The 15,351-nt window shown below is 43.5% G+C and overlaps 1 protein-coding gene across 1 annotated transcript in view; it reads left to right on the plus strand.

The window, feature by feature from the left end:
- The window catches only part of BICD1 (BICD cargo adaptor 1), a 319,012-nt gene that overhangs the window by 283,579 nt on the left and 20,082 nt on the right, over positions 1–15,351 (plus strand). Inside the window, exon 9 of the mRNA XM_038765206.1 lies at positions 13,808–13,883. Coding sequence (XP_038621134.1) covers positions 13,808–13,883 — 76 coding nt within the window. The remainder of the gene's footprint in view (positions 1–13,807; positions 13,884–15,351) is intronic.

Consider the following 15,351-nt stretch of genomic DNA (forward strand, 5'->3'; position numbering starts at 1 on the left):
TTATTTATTTTACTTGTACATAGCTATTCTATTTATTTTATTTTGTTAGTATGTTTGGTTTTGTCTCCCCCTTTTAGACTGTGAGCCCACTGTTGGGTAGGGACTGTCTCAATATGTTGCCAATTTGTACTTCCCAAGCGCTTAGTACAGTGCTCTGCACACAGTAAGTGCTCAATAAATACGATTGATGATGATGATTGATGATGAATAAATTACGGCTCTCTGCATAAGTGCTATGGGGCTGAGATGAGTTTCAAGCATCCTTCTTCCTGTTCAACTTTGTATCTAAGCTTTAGCCTATATGGAATCTAGGCACTCATTAGATTGGCCTATTTCAATCTTGCTTCTATTCAGTGACTTCTGGAGAGAATAGTTCCTTAGCCTTATATGAACTCTGGGAGAAATGCTTCTTTTACTTTCCATTCCCTTACAGTTGGCTTGGAATCTCCATCGGCTCAATGGGGGTAGTTGTAATAATAATAATGACGGCATTTGTTAAGCGCTTACTATGTGCCAAAGCACTGTTCTAAGCACTGGGGGGGATACAAGGTAATCAGGTTGTCCCACATGGGGCTCACAGTCTTAATCCCCGTTTTACAGATGAGGTAACTGAGGCACAGAGAAGTGAAGTGACTTGCCCAAAGTCATACAGCTGACAAGTGGCGGAGCTGGGATTAGAATCCGTGACCTCTGACTCCCAAGCCCGGGCTCTTTCCACTGAGCCACACTGCTTACCCAGTCGTAAATAGTATTTATTAATTAATTCATTCATTCAATCGTATTTATTGAGTGCCTACTGTGTGCAGAGCATTGTACTAAGCGCTTGTAAAGTACAAATCGGCAACATACAGAGACGGTCCCGACCCAATAACAGGTTCACAGTCTGTGGGCAGACCACTGTACTAAGCGCCAAGAAAATATAAGCAGGAATAACATAGACCCTGGCCCTAGAGAGGCTCACAATCTCCACAGAAAGGACGAAATATAAGCAGCATGGCCTAGTGGATAGAGCCCGGGCCTGGGAATCAGAAGGACCTGGGTTCTACTCCCAGCTCCACCACTTGTCTGCTGTGTGACCTTGGGCAAGTCACTTCACTTCTCTGGCCTCAGTTACCTCATCTGTAAAATGGGGATGAAGACTGAGCCTTAAATGGGACAGGGACTGTCCAGTCTAATAATAATAATACTAATAATGGTATTTGTTAAGCACTTAATATGTGCCAAGCACTGTTCTAAGCGCTGGGGTAGATACAAGGTAATCAGGTTGTCCCACATGGGGCTCACAGTCTTAATTTGATTACCTGGTTCCTACCCCAGTGCTTAGAACAGTGCCTAGCTCATAGTAAGCGCTTAACAAATGCCATGGTCACCATCTTCATTATAATAGGCAATCAATCCATCAGTGGTATTTATTGAGCACTTATTGTGCCTTCCCAGACTGAGCACCTTCCTTCCTCTCCCCCTCGTCCCCCTCTCCATCTCCCCCGCCTTACCTCCTTCCCTTCCTTACAGCACCTGTATATATGTTTGTACGTATTTATTACTCTATTTATTTATGTATTTTACTTGTACCTATCTGTTCTATTTATTTTATTTTGTTAGTATGTTTGGTTTTGTTGTCTGTCTCCCCCTTCTAGACTGTGAGCCCACTGTTGGGTAGGGACTGTCTCTATATGTTGCCAGCTTGTACTTCCCAAGCGCTTAGTACAGTGCTCTGCACACAGTAAGCACTCAATAAATACGATTGATTGATTGATTGATTGATAATAGTCAATCAATCCATCGGTGGTATTTACTGAGCACTTATTCTGTGCATGGGAGCATATAGTACAAAAGAGTTGGTTGCCATGTTCCCCAGCCCACGAGATTGGAGATCTAGAGGGCTGTTTGGAGCTGTTCGATTGGGTTGGGCCCTCTTGTTGAGTGCTTACTACACGGCAGGCAGTGTACTAAACACTGGGTAGTTGGGTAGGGTTGGGTGGTTGGGTAGGGAAAGGTATTTGATCCTGGGAGAAGTGGAAGGAACCAGGGATTTAGACAGAACGTGCTTGATTCTCAAGATGGTGCCCTGAGAGCGTGCTGTTTGTTACAATCAATCAATCATATTTATTGAGCGCTTACTATGTGCAGAGCACTGTACTAAGCGCTTGCCACACACTTCCTCGGGGCCAGGCACCTTCCTGCCTTCTTCTTCTATAGTATTTGATAATAATAATACTATCATCATCATCATCAGTCATATTTATTCAACGCTTACTGTGTGCAGAGCACTGGACTAATAATTGCGGTATTGGTTAAGTGCTTTCTATGTGCCAGACACTGTATGAAGCGCTGGGACGGACACAAGCAAATCGGGTTGGACACAGTCCCTGTCCTTCATTCACTCGGGCTTTGGAGTCAGAGGTCATGGGTTCAAATCCTGGATCCGCCAATTGTCAGCTGTGTGACTTTGGGCAAGCCACTTCACTTCTCTGGGCCTCAGTGACCTCATCTGTAAAACGGGGATTAAGACTTTGAGCCCCCCTTGGGATAACCTGATCACCTTGTAACCTCCCCAGCGCTTAGAACAGTGCTTTGCACATAGTAAGCGCTTAACAAATGCCATCATTATTATTCACTCATTCATTCAGTTGCATTTATTGAGCCCTTACTGTGTGCAGAGCACTGTACTAAGCGCTTGGAAAGTACAATTCAGCAACAGATAGAGACAATCCCTACCCAACAACAGGCTCCCAGTCTAGAAGGAGGAAGCAGACAACAAAACAAGTAGACAGGCATCCGTAGCATCAAAAGAGATAAACAGGATTGTAGATATATACACATCATTAATAAAATAAATAGAATAATAAATATGTACAATGTCCCACATGGGGCTCACAGTCTCAATCCCCATTTTACAGACGAGGTGACCTTAGACAAGTCACTTCACTGTTCTATGCCTCAGTGCCCTCATCTGTAAAATGGGATTAAGACTGTGAGCCCTCTCTAGGACAGGGACTGTGTCTTGTATCCACCCCACAGTCTCAATCCCCATTTTCCAGATGAGGTCACTGAGGCCCAGAGAAGAGAAGTGACTTGCCCGAGGTCACACAGCAGACAAGTGGCAGAGATGGGATTAGAACCCATGACCTTCTGACTCTCAGGCTCTTGATCTGTCTATAGTGTAAGCACATTGTATGTGTCTGGCACCAGTGCTTAGTACAGTGTCAGGCACATACAATGTGCTTACACCATAGATTACATCATAGCACATTGTATGTGTCTGACACTGTACTAAGCGCTAGCGTCAGATCCATCCAGGTGTGGGCCTGAAGCTGCTCTGGGGAAAAGCTCATATGGATTTGGAATGCTGACAGATGAGCAGCCTCTGGAACAGCATTGTGGATAGCTGAGGTGACAGTGCTGATCAGGTAATAATAATAATAATAATAATAATAATAGCATTGATTAAGTGCTTACTATATGCTAAGCACGGTTCTAAGCACTGGGGAGGTTACAGGGTGATCAGGTTGTCCCACGGGGGGGCCTCACAGTCTTAATACCCCATTTTACAGATGAGGTAACTGAGGCCCAGATAAGTTAAGTGACTTGCCCAAAGTCACACAGCTGACAATTGGCAGAGCAAGGATTTGAACCCATGACCTCTGACTCCAAAGCCCGGGCTCTTTCCACTGAGCCACACTGCTTCTCTGGTAGTAATTCTGAGGAGCAAACTGCTTGTCGTTCGGTTGGTTTGGGGAAGATGATTTTGGGACTCCGGGAGGTTTGCTCCCCACAATCCCCTCTCTTCCTTTCACCCCCAGCCCAACCATTCTGGATTGGTCATTTGGAATGATGTTAATAATAACTGTGGTATTTGTTAAGCGCTTAGTATGTGCCAGATGCTGTTCTAAGTGCTGGGGTGGATACAGGACACTGTCCCTGTCCTAGAGAGGGCTCACGGTCTTTACAGATGAGGCCACTGAGGCACAGAGCAGTGAAGTGAATTGTCTAAGGTCACACAGCAATATTAGCTTTGAGAGGTGCTTTCGATCAACAGCTCTCCGCCCCCCGTGGGACAACCTGATCACCTTGTAACCTTCCCAGTGCTTAGAACAGTGCTTTGCACATAGTAAGTGCTTAATAAATGCCATTATTATTATTATTATTAGGAGTAGCTCTAACTATATTTTTGTAAACGATACTTGTTAAGTGCTTACTATGTGTCAGGCACTGAACTAAGCACTGGGGTAGATACAAGCCAGTCAGATGGGGTACAGACGGTGTCCCACACGGGACTCACGGTCTTGATCCCCATTTTGCAGATACGGTAACTGAGGCGCAGAGAAGTGTAGTGACTTGCTCAAGGTCACATATTGGACAAGTGCGGAATTAGAACCCAGGTGCTCTGACGACTCACTGGACCGTGCTCTTTCCAGTAAGCCATGCTGCTTCGCACTGACTTCTATCATAGAAGAGACAGTAGCATTTTTGGGGGGGGTGTCTCCCTGCACCTATCTTTGGGGCTACGTCTCTGAAGGATGGCTCTCAAATAAAAGAGGAATGAAGCTTCTGTCTTCATTCGGTTCGGGCCACTTCCTGACAAGAGGATCCATTATTGAGCACTTACCGTGTGCAGAGCACTGTACTAAGCGCTTGGGAAGTACAAGTTGGCAACATCTAGAGACGGTCCCTACCCAACAACGGGCTCACAGTCTAGAAGGGGGAGACAGATAACAAAACAAAGCATATTAACAAAATAAAATAGAATAGTAAATATGTACAAGTAAAATAGAGTAATGCATCTGTACAAAAAAAACTGTTAGTGTTTCCAAGAGAAGGAAGTAATAGTAAAGGTGGAATTTATTAAGCGCTTACTCTGTGCAAAGCACTGTTCCAAGCGCTGGGGAGGTTACAAAGTGATCAGGTTGTCCTGCGGGGGGGCTCACAGTCTTAATCCCCATTTTCCAGATGAGGTAACTGAGCCACAGAGAAGTGAAGTGACTTGCCCAAAGTCATACAGCTGATAATTGGCGGAGCCGGGATTCACTCATTCATTCATTCATTCAATCGTATTTATTGAGTGCTTAGTGTGTGCAAAGCACTGTACTAAGCACTTGGGAAGTACAAGTTGGCAACATATATAGTCCCTACCCACCAGTGGGCTCACAGTCTAGAAGACTGTGTTTAGGTTGTCTTAAAGAGGATGTCTATTTTTCCAAATAATGAATTTGGTGATTGAAACCAGGAGTGTATTTCCCATCAATCACTGAGCAGCCAAAAGCTGACGACAATTCTGTGCAGTCCTGACATAAGCCCAACCTGCCATCGGGGCCTCGAGTTTTCCAAAGCAGCATGTAACCTCCAGTTCATTCATATATGTTGCCAACTTGTACTTCCCAAGCGCTTAGTACAGTGCTCTGCACACAGTAAGCGCTCAATAAATACGATTGATTGATTCAATTGTATTTATTGAGCGCTTACTGCGTGTCTCCACAATTTCGCTTTGTGCAGACGAACAAAGAAAAAAGGCCGTTCTGAGACTCTCCTTTCGGGGTGGGCATATTATCCCGTGGAAACTAGGATTCATGTTGTCCTCTTGGGGTACCGGATACAGAAGCCGAGCTGAACCCCGATAATCCTGTACTTTTACCAATCCTGACTTGGTGTTGAAGGGAACAGTGGTGCTTCGCTTGACCTTAGTACAGTGCTCAAGCGCTTAGTACAGTGCTCTGCACACAGTAAGCACTCAATAAATACGATTGATTGATTGATTGGTGCTGGGGGAATCATTCATTCATTCAGTCGGATTTCTTGAGCCCTTACTGTGTGCAGAACACTCTATTAAGCACTCTTTTAGACTGTGAGCCCACTGTTGGGTAGGGACTGTCTCTATATGTTGCCAATTGGTACTTTCCAAGCGCTTAGTACAGTGCTCTGCACATAGTAAGCGCTCAATAAATACGATTGATGATGATGATGATGATTAAGCGCTTGGGAAAGTACAATATAACAATAAATGATGACGTTCCCTGCCCACAACAAGCTCACAGTCTAGGAAGGCTGTGAGTCTTCTAGAAAGTCTTCTAGACTGTGAGCCCGTTGTTGGGTAGGGACCGTCTCTTTATGTTGCCAACTTGTACTACCCAAGCGCTTAGTACAGTGCTCTGGACACAGTAAGCGCTCAATAAATAGGATTGAATGAATGAATAGAAAGGGGGGTGACGGACAGCAATACAAATAAATAAATGGCAGATATGTACGTAAGTGATGTGGGGCTGGGAGGGGGGGAAGAACAAAGGGAGCAAGTCAGGATGACACAGAAGGGAGTGGGAGAAAAAGAAAGGAAGGGGGGCTTAGTTTGGGAAGGACTCTTGGAGATGTGCCTTCAATAAGCTCTGTACACAGTAAGCGCTCAATAAATATGATTGATGATAAGGTTTTGACATGGGGGAGAGTCATTGTCTGTTGGATTTCTCATGCTGTGAGAAGCAGCGTGGCTCAGTGGAAAGAGCCTGGGGTTGGGAGTCAAAGGTCAGGGGATCTGATCCCGGCTCCGCCACTTGTCAGCTGTGTGACTTTGGGCAAGTCACTTCACTTCTCTGTGCCTCAGTTACCTCCTCTGTAAAACGTGGATCAAGACTGTGAGTCCCACGTGGGACAGCCTGATTACTTTGTATCTACGCCAGCGCTTAGAACAGTGCTTGGCACGTAGTAAGCACTTAACAAATATCATCATCATCATTAGAGGATGGAGGGCGTTCCAGGCCAGAAGCCGGTGTTGGCCAGGTGTTCCCGCTTGAATCAGTCTTTATTGAAAAAACTACCCTCTCATTATCATCCTCAATTGTATTTATTGAGCGCTTACTGTGTGCAGAGCGCTGTACTAAGTGCTTGGGAGAGTACAATGCGAGTGAGTTGTAAGGCACACTCCCTGCCCACGATGAGCTTATGGTCGAGAGGACGAGTTTACAGTCAAGATGGCTGTGAGGTCATTGTGGACAGGGAATGTGTCTATTTGTACTTTTCCAAATACTTTGCTTGTATTAGAGAAGCAGCGTGGCTCAGTGGAGAGAGCCTGGGCTTTGGAGTCAGAGGTCATGGGTTCAAATCCCGGCTCCACCACTTGTCAGCTGTGTGACTTTGGGCAAGTCATTTCACTTCTCTGGGCCTCAGTTCCCTCATCTGGAAAATGGGGATGAAGACTGTGAGCCCCCTCTGAGACAACCTGATCACCTTGTAACCTCCCCAATGCTTAGAACAGTGCTTTGCACATAGTAAGCACTTAATAAATACCATTATTATTATTATTTGCTTGTATCCACCCCAGCGCTTAGTACAGTGCCTGGCACGTAGTAAGCACTTAACAAATACCAACATAACTATTATTATCACACAGTAAGCTTAGCAAATACCACAATTATTATCATTACAGTAATACTATAACTGTTTGTACTCACATCCCCCCACTTCCACTTTGTCACCTCCACTTTTTCCTGTCTCCATCTTCCTACCAATGGAGGATCCTCATCCAAGCAACAACGCTGAGAACGGGTGGGAAAACATTTCGTTGTCGTTACCAGGCGCTTCATTTCATTGTCATTACCAAGCGCTTAGTACAGTGCTCTGCACACAGTAAGCGCTCAATAAATACGATTTAATGAATTTCACTGTATCGTTGTTGTCCCAAGTTTTCGCCTGAGGGACAGGAACTATGGCCAACCTGATTAACTTGTACGTACCTCAGCACTTAGAACAGTGCTTGGCACAACCTGGCGTAGTGGGTTCCAATCCTCCTCCACCACTCATCTGCTCTATGACCTTGGGCAAGGCACTTCACTTCCCTGGGCCTCAGTTACCTTTTCTGTAAAATGGGGATTAAGAGTGTGAGCTCCACGTGGGACAGGGACTGCATCCAGTCCGATTTGCTTGTATCCACCCCAGCACTTAGTACAGTGCCTGGCACGTAGTAAGTGCTTAACAAATACCAACATAACTATTATTATCACACAGTAAGCTTAGCAAATACCACAATTATTATTACAGTAATTCTGTAACTGTTTGTACTCACATCCCTCCACTTCCCCTTTGTCACCCCTACTTTTTCCTGTCTCCATCTTCCTACCAATGGAGGATCCCCATCCAAGCAACAACGCTGAGAACAGGTGGGAAGAGAACCTGTTCTTGCTGTCACCCCCAGATCCCAACATTTCCCTAAATTTCATACTTACAGGGCCGTCAGTTAGTCAATCCACTTCTCACTCCTTCCTAGCGGAGGTAAAAATTCCAGAAAGCTTGGTCAGGGAAGCAGCAGGAATAAAAAAAAAATGATGGTATTTGATAAGCGCTTACTATGTACCAAGCACTGTTCTAAGCACTGGGTAGAGATTCTTTTCTTATCATCTAATAATAATAACGAAAAGTGTGGTATTTGTTAAGTCCTTACTAGGTGCCAAGCACTTTAGTAGGCCTGGGATAAATATCAATCAATCAATCCATCAGTGGTATTTTTGGAGTGTTCACTGTGTGCAGAGAAAGAACTCGGGCTTTGGAGTCAGGGGTCATGGGTTCAAATTCCGGCTCCACCAATTGTCAGCTGTGTGACTTTGGGCAAGTCACTTCACTTCTCTGGGCCTCAGTTACCTCATCTGTAAAATGGGGATTAAGATTGTGAGCCCCCCATGGGACAACCTGATCACCTTGTAACCTCCCCAGCGCTTAGAACAGTGCTTTGCACATAGTAAGCGCTTAATAAATGCCATCATTATTATTATTATTATTATACTAAGCACTTGGGAACATATCTGTAATTGATTTATTTATATTAATGTCTATCTTCCCCTCTCGAGTGTAAGCTTGTTGAGGGCAGGGAATGTGTCTGTTCATTGTTGTAGCGTACTCTCCCCAGCACTTGGAACAGCTCTGCACATAGTAAGCGCTTAATAAATGCCATCATTATTATTATTATACTAAGCACTCAGGAGCATATCTGTAATTGATTGATTTATATTAATGTCTGTCTTCCCCTCTTGACTGTAAGCTTGTTGATGGCAGGGAATGTGTCTGTTTATTGTTGTAGCGTACTCTCCCAAGCGCTTAGTACAGTGCTCTGCACACAGTATGTACTCAATAAATGAGATTGAATGAATTGGTGGAGTACAATATAATAGTGTTGGTTAATGTGTTCCCTGCCCACGAGGAGCTAACAGTCTACAGGATACAATCAGGTCAGCCACAGTCCTGGCCCTCATCAGGGCTCCCAGACTAAGTCACAAGGAGAACAGTATTCAGTTCCCATTTTACAGGTGAGGAAACCGAGGCACAGAGAAATTGGGTGGCTTGCCCCAGGTCATTAAGACTGTGAGCCCCACGTGGGACAACCTCATTACCTTGTATCTACCCCAGTGCTTAGAACAGTGCTTTGCACATAGTAAGCACTTAACAAATGCCATCATATATTTATATTTATATATATATATATATACATATATAATATATATACATATATATATATATACAGCAGGCAGGTAGCAGAGCCGGGATTAGAACCCAGGACCTCTGACTTCATGGTTTATGCTCTTTCCATTAGGCCGTGCTGCTTTTCGTTGACGTTGCCTCATTCCCTATTGGATTCCCCAAATTCTCTCCTTGCCCTAGCATCCAACAAATATTAGTTGAAGCACTACCGGAGCTGTTACTGCTGTCACTTTCTAATCAATCAATCAATCAATCATATTTATTTAGTGCTTACTATGTGCAGAGCACTGTACTAAGCACTTGGGAGAGAGCGTAATGCAATAGATTTAATGGGCATATCCATTTCTGGATTGAATTATAACATCAATTTTGAGTGAAATGAGCTAGGCAGTATTCTAATTTAAGGCAAATTTCGCTTCAGACGGTGATTTGAAAATAAAGTTCCATGAAGATTGTCTGGTTTGGTTCACGGTCAGTTAGCAAACATTCTCATATTCCCAACTCCGAATCATTGTATTAAATAGTGACACTTCTTCCACTGACTAATATATATCAAAGTAGATCCGATTGATTTTGCACATTTTGGGGAATTATCTGGACTGGGAGTCAGAAGGACCTGTGTTCTTACCCCGGCTCCGCCACTTGTCCGCTGTGTGACCTTAGTTACCTCATCTGTAAAATGAGGATTAAGACTAGGAGCCCTCTGTGGGACGTGGACTGTGTCCATCCTGATTAACTTATATCTACCCCAGCATTTAGTACAGTTTCTGGCACGTAGTAAGAGCTTAACAAGTACCACTAAAAAAAAATCAGGGACCTGCAGAATTATGAAGTAATTATGAAGTAATTATGAAGAATTATGAAGTATTATGAAGCATTTATTACTCTATTTATTTTACTTGTACATATCTATTCTATTTATTTTATTTTGTTAATATGTTTGGTTTTGTTCTCTGTCTCTCCCTTCTAGACTGTGAGCCCACTGTTGGGTAGGGACTGTCTCTATATGTTGCCAATTTGTACTTCCTAAGCGCTTAGTACAGTGCACTGCACACAGTAAGTGCTCAATAAATACGATTGATTGATTGAAGATACAGTGACAACACAGAGCTTCACTTCTCAAGTCACTTCTTCAAGTCACTTCACTTCTCTGAGCCTCAGTCACCTCCTCTGTAAAATGGGGATGAAGACTGTGAGCCCTACGTGGGACAACCTGATTACCTTGTATCCTCACCAGCACTTAGAACAGGGCTTGGCACATAGTAAGCACTTAACAAATACCATTATTATTATTATTACCTGTTCATCTGTAAACGTTGACATTTCCCAGCACACTTTCTTCCAGATCACTGACAAAATCCTAGCAGAGATCCCTGGGGACTCTCTGTTTATTTCTCCAGACTACAAAGTGGCTGTTTATCTCAACCCTATGTTGACTCTTTTCTACCAGTTTTTTGGGGGGTTTTTCCCATGATAGAGCCATCTCTCCAATCCCATGTTTACAGTTTTTTTTTTTAAAGGTCTTTGTGGCGGAACTTTGCCTAAGTCCTTTTTAAAGTTTGAAAACTGGTGATTCGGCTGTAGACCTACCTGAAGACGGGGGACTGAATTAGATGGATGCTTTCTTGAGATACTGTCCCATTCTATGAGAAGCAGGGTGTCACAATGGATAGCTCACGAGCCTGAGAGTCAGAAGGTCTTGGGTTCTAATCCCGACTCTGCCACATATCTGCTGCATGACCTTGGGCAAGTCCACTTCTCACTGCCTTAGTTACCACATCTGTAAAAATAACATGTTTCGTTTTGTTGTCTGTCTCCCCCTTCTAGACTATGAGCCCGTTGTTGGGTAGGGACAGTCTCTATATGTTGCCAACGTGAATTTCTCAAGTGCTTAGTACAGTTCTCTGCACACAGTAAGCGCTCAATAAATACGATTGAATGAAATAATAAATAAGGATTAAGACTGTGAGCCCCATGTGGGACAGGGACTGCGTCCAATGCAATTTGCTTGTACCCACCGCAGTGCTTAGTACAGTGCCTGGCACATAGTAAACGCTTAACAAATGCCACAATTCTACAGGTCTGCTGGGGTGCTATTTGTGTAAGGGACATTTGATTAGATTAAGGATGTGCACAGGTCCCTGTCTGATCTTCCTCCACCCAGTTGTTGTTGGGTTTTTTTTTTTAATGGCATCTGTTGAAAACTTACTATACGTCAAGCACTGTTCTACACTCTGGCATAGATACGAGATATAGTCCTGTCCCACACTTCATTCACAGTCTTAATCCCCATTGTGCAGATGAGGTAACTGAGGCACTGAAAAGATAAGTGGCATCCCCCCAGTTTGCTTATATTCTTCTAGACTGTGAGCCCGCTGTTGGGTAGGGACCGTCTCTATGTTGCCAGCTTGTACTTCCCAAGCGCTTAGTACAGTGCTCTGCACACAGTAAGCGCTCAATAAATACGATTGAATGAATTCAGTCGTATTTATTGAGCACTTATTAAATACAATTGAATGAATACAGTCGTATTTATTGAGTGTTTATTGTGTGCAGAGCACTATACTAAGCGCTTGGAAAGTACAATTCAGGAACAAAGAGAGACAAGACAATCCCAGTATCCAACCGGGCACTTAAAACAGTGACTGGCACATAGTGAGCGCTTAACAAATGTCACAATAATTATTATTAAGTGACTTGCCCAAGGTCACACAGCAGTGCTTGGCACATAGTAAGCGCTTAACAAATGCCATTATTATTATTATTAGACAAGTGGGGGGCTTATGACTCACAATGAATTGAAGCTTAAGGCTAATCCTGTGTGACTTTGGGCAAGTCACTTAACTTCTCTGGGCCTCAGTTACCATATCTGTAAAATGGGGATTAACACTGTGAGCCCCCCGTGGGACAACCTGACTACCTTGTAACCTACCCAGCGCTTAGAACAGTGCTTTGCACATAGTAAACGCTCAATAAATGTTATTATTATTATTATTATCATTATTATTATTATTATTATTATTCTGGGAACCATTTTAACTTAGGAAGAATGTCATACCCATTAGCACCACTGGAGGGCAGCAGCCACCTTGTTAAAATTTCACATAGGTAAGTAGTGATGCTGGAGAAAATATTAATAATCCTTAATAATCCTTTAAATAATCCTTTAAAAAAAAGAGTCCGACTATTCTTTTTTTCAAAAGGCAATAGGGAAAGCAAATAATAAAGTCTCCTTTAAATTCTGCTTTTAACACAAAAGAGACTCATTCAGTTCATTCAAATTATAAATGGAAAACCCACAGGACTGTATAAATAGAAAGGTCTTAAGATCACTCCCAGTTCAGGAAATACAAATGCATCACTTGGTATTTGGAAGGGTTTTATTAATAGTGCACAATTTAAGAAGCAGTTAGGAGGGACCAGTAATGGAACATTCTTTTCTCTTATACTTAATATACTTTGAGGTGGTCATCCCACAGCTTAGTACGGTGCCTGGCAAATAGTAAGCGCTTAACAAATACTACTATTATTATTATTATTATTATTATGTGAACCTAAATTTTTGTAGGGAACATTCTCATGGGCTAATAGGTTGAGCATTAAAGGAGAGTATACTTTCGAAATCCTGTACAGAAAAGAAAAAAAAGAAACCTCTTAAATGTGCTATCTTGAACAGTACTCAAAAATGCACACAGCACTCAGTAGTAACCAGTAAGCCTGGATGCCCCAGGGTGAATTTTGCAAGATGATGGAAATCACAATCGTGGGATAAGGTTTGATTTCCTGGGGAAGCCAAACAATTGCTAAATCTTATCATCTTCTTCAGTGGTTTCCTTTGATCCCAGGACCAAAATGCCCTGACCCATAAAGGGGATTATGAGATTTTTTCTCAAGTGTCTTATTTGGGTGTAACTGGCTCTGAGCATTTCTCATAATTCATTCTGGAAAGCGCAGGGAGAATAAGAGGAACTATTATTGGCCAAACAGTGCCTTTATCATTGCATTAAAAATTTAAAACCACCAGTCGAAGAAAGCCGGCAAGTAGTCATCGTGCCTTAGACTGAGTGTGGGCGGCTAATAAATATGCTTGGAAAAATTACAGCTTTGGAAACTCCAGGGCTGAAACACTCTTTTTAATTTTCAAAGACGGACCCTGCCATTTCCGCTGGCATTTTGCAAGCGGACAAATAAGTGGCCAGAAGTCCTCTCTCCATCAATGTGGATGTGAGCACAGGTAGATTCCTCACTAAATCTCTCAACCCTCCTCTCTGGGGACTGTAATCCATCCCGTCACTAACACTCTGCTCTGTCATCTCTTTGTATATATGTCTAATTGATCAGTTTCTCGTAGATTGTCAGCAGCCTGCTGCCTCCGTACCGCCACCCTGCTCACAACTAACCGGGATGCCAGACTGCCAGACTGCCAGGTAAAGTGCAGGTTTTTTTTTTCCTTTTCCTACTAAGCTGCATGTTTAAATCTCTTCTCTTCCTCTAACCAACATGGCCCACTTTTAGACTGTGAGCCCACTTTTAGACTGTGAGCCCACTATCGGGTAGGGACTGTCTCTATATGTTGTCAACTTGTACTTCCCAAGCGCTTAGTACAGTGCTCTGCACACAGTAAGTGCTCAATAAATGCGATTGATGATGATGATGATGATATTGGATAGAACACGGAGCCGGGAGTCAGATGGTCGTGGGCTCTAATCCTGGCTCCTCCACTTGTTCTTTCCATCTATTTATTGAGTTCTTACTGTGTGCAGAGCACCATTTACAGTTTTGGGGAGGGGCTGAGCGGGGAGAGACAGACATCAATACAAATAAGTAAATTAGAGATATGTACATAAGTGCTGTTACGGATTATGGCAGAAGACAGGACGTTCTGGAGAAAATATGTCCATAGAGTCGCTGTGAATCAGAAACGACTCGACGGCACTTGATAATAATAATACATTAGTGCTGTGGGGCTGGGACGGGGGAAGAACCAAGGTCAGCGCCAATTTGTACTTCCCAAGCGCTTAGTACAGTGCTCTGCACATAGTAAGCGCTCAATAAATACGATTGATGATGATGCAGAAGGGTGTGGGAGAAGAGGAAAGGGGGTCTTTGTCAGGGAAGGCCTCTTGGAGAAGATGGGCCTTCAGTAAGGCTTTGAAGGTGGGGGGAATCATTTTTGTTAGGATTTAAGGAGGGAGGGCATTCCAGGCCAGAAACAGGACTTGGGCCAGGGGTTGGTGGCGAGATAGGTGAGATCCAGGCACAGTGAGAAGGTTAGCATCTGCTGTGTGGCCTCAGGCAAGAAACTGAACTTCTCTGTGCTTCAGTTACCTCATCTGTAAAACGTGGATTAAAACTGTGAGCCCCATACGGGACAGGGACTATATCCAACCTCATCTGCTTATATCTACCCCAGCACTTAGTACAGTGCCTGGCACATAATAAGTGTTTAACAAATGCCACAATTATTATTACTACTATCCTGGCCACTTAAACCCGATTGGACCTTTCTTCTGTATTTACTGAAGTAATTCATTGGAATTGGGGTGGACACAGTCCCTGGCCCACATGGGGCTCACAGTCTTAATCCACATTTTACCGATGAGGTAACTTCATTTATTCATTCAGTCATATTTATTGAATGCTTACTATGTGTACTAAGCGCTTGGGATAGGACAATATAACAATAAGCAGACACTTTCCCTGCCTACAGTGAGCTTACAGTCTAGACAGGGAGACAGACATCAATATTAATAAATGCTGTACAGATGTAGACATAAGTGCTGCGGGGCTGGGAGAAGGGTTGAATTAAAGGGAGCAAGTCAGGGTGCCGCAGGAGGGAGTGGGAGAAGAGGAAAGGTGAGCCAGACGGAATGGATCATAACGGTTTTGATAACC

Source organism: Tachyglossus aculeatus, chromosome 2, assembly GCF_015852505.1.
Source record: "Tachyglossus aculeatus isolate mTacAcu1 chromosome 2, mTacAcu1.pri, whole genome shotgun sequence".
In the NCBI taxonomy this organism is placed as follows: domain Eukaryota; kingdom Metazoa; phylum Chordata; class Mammalia; order Monotremata; family Tachyglossidae; genus Tachyglossus; species Tachyglossus aculeatus.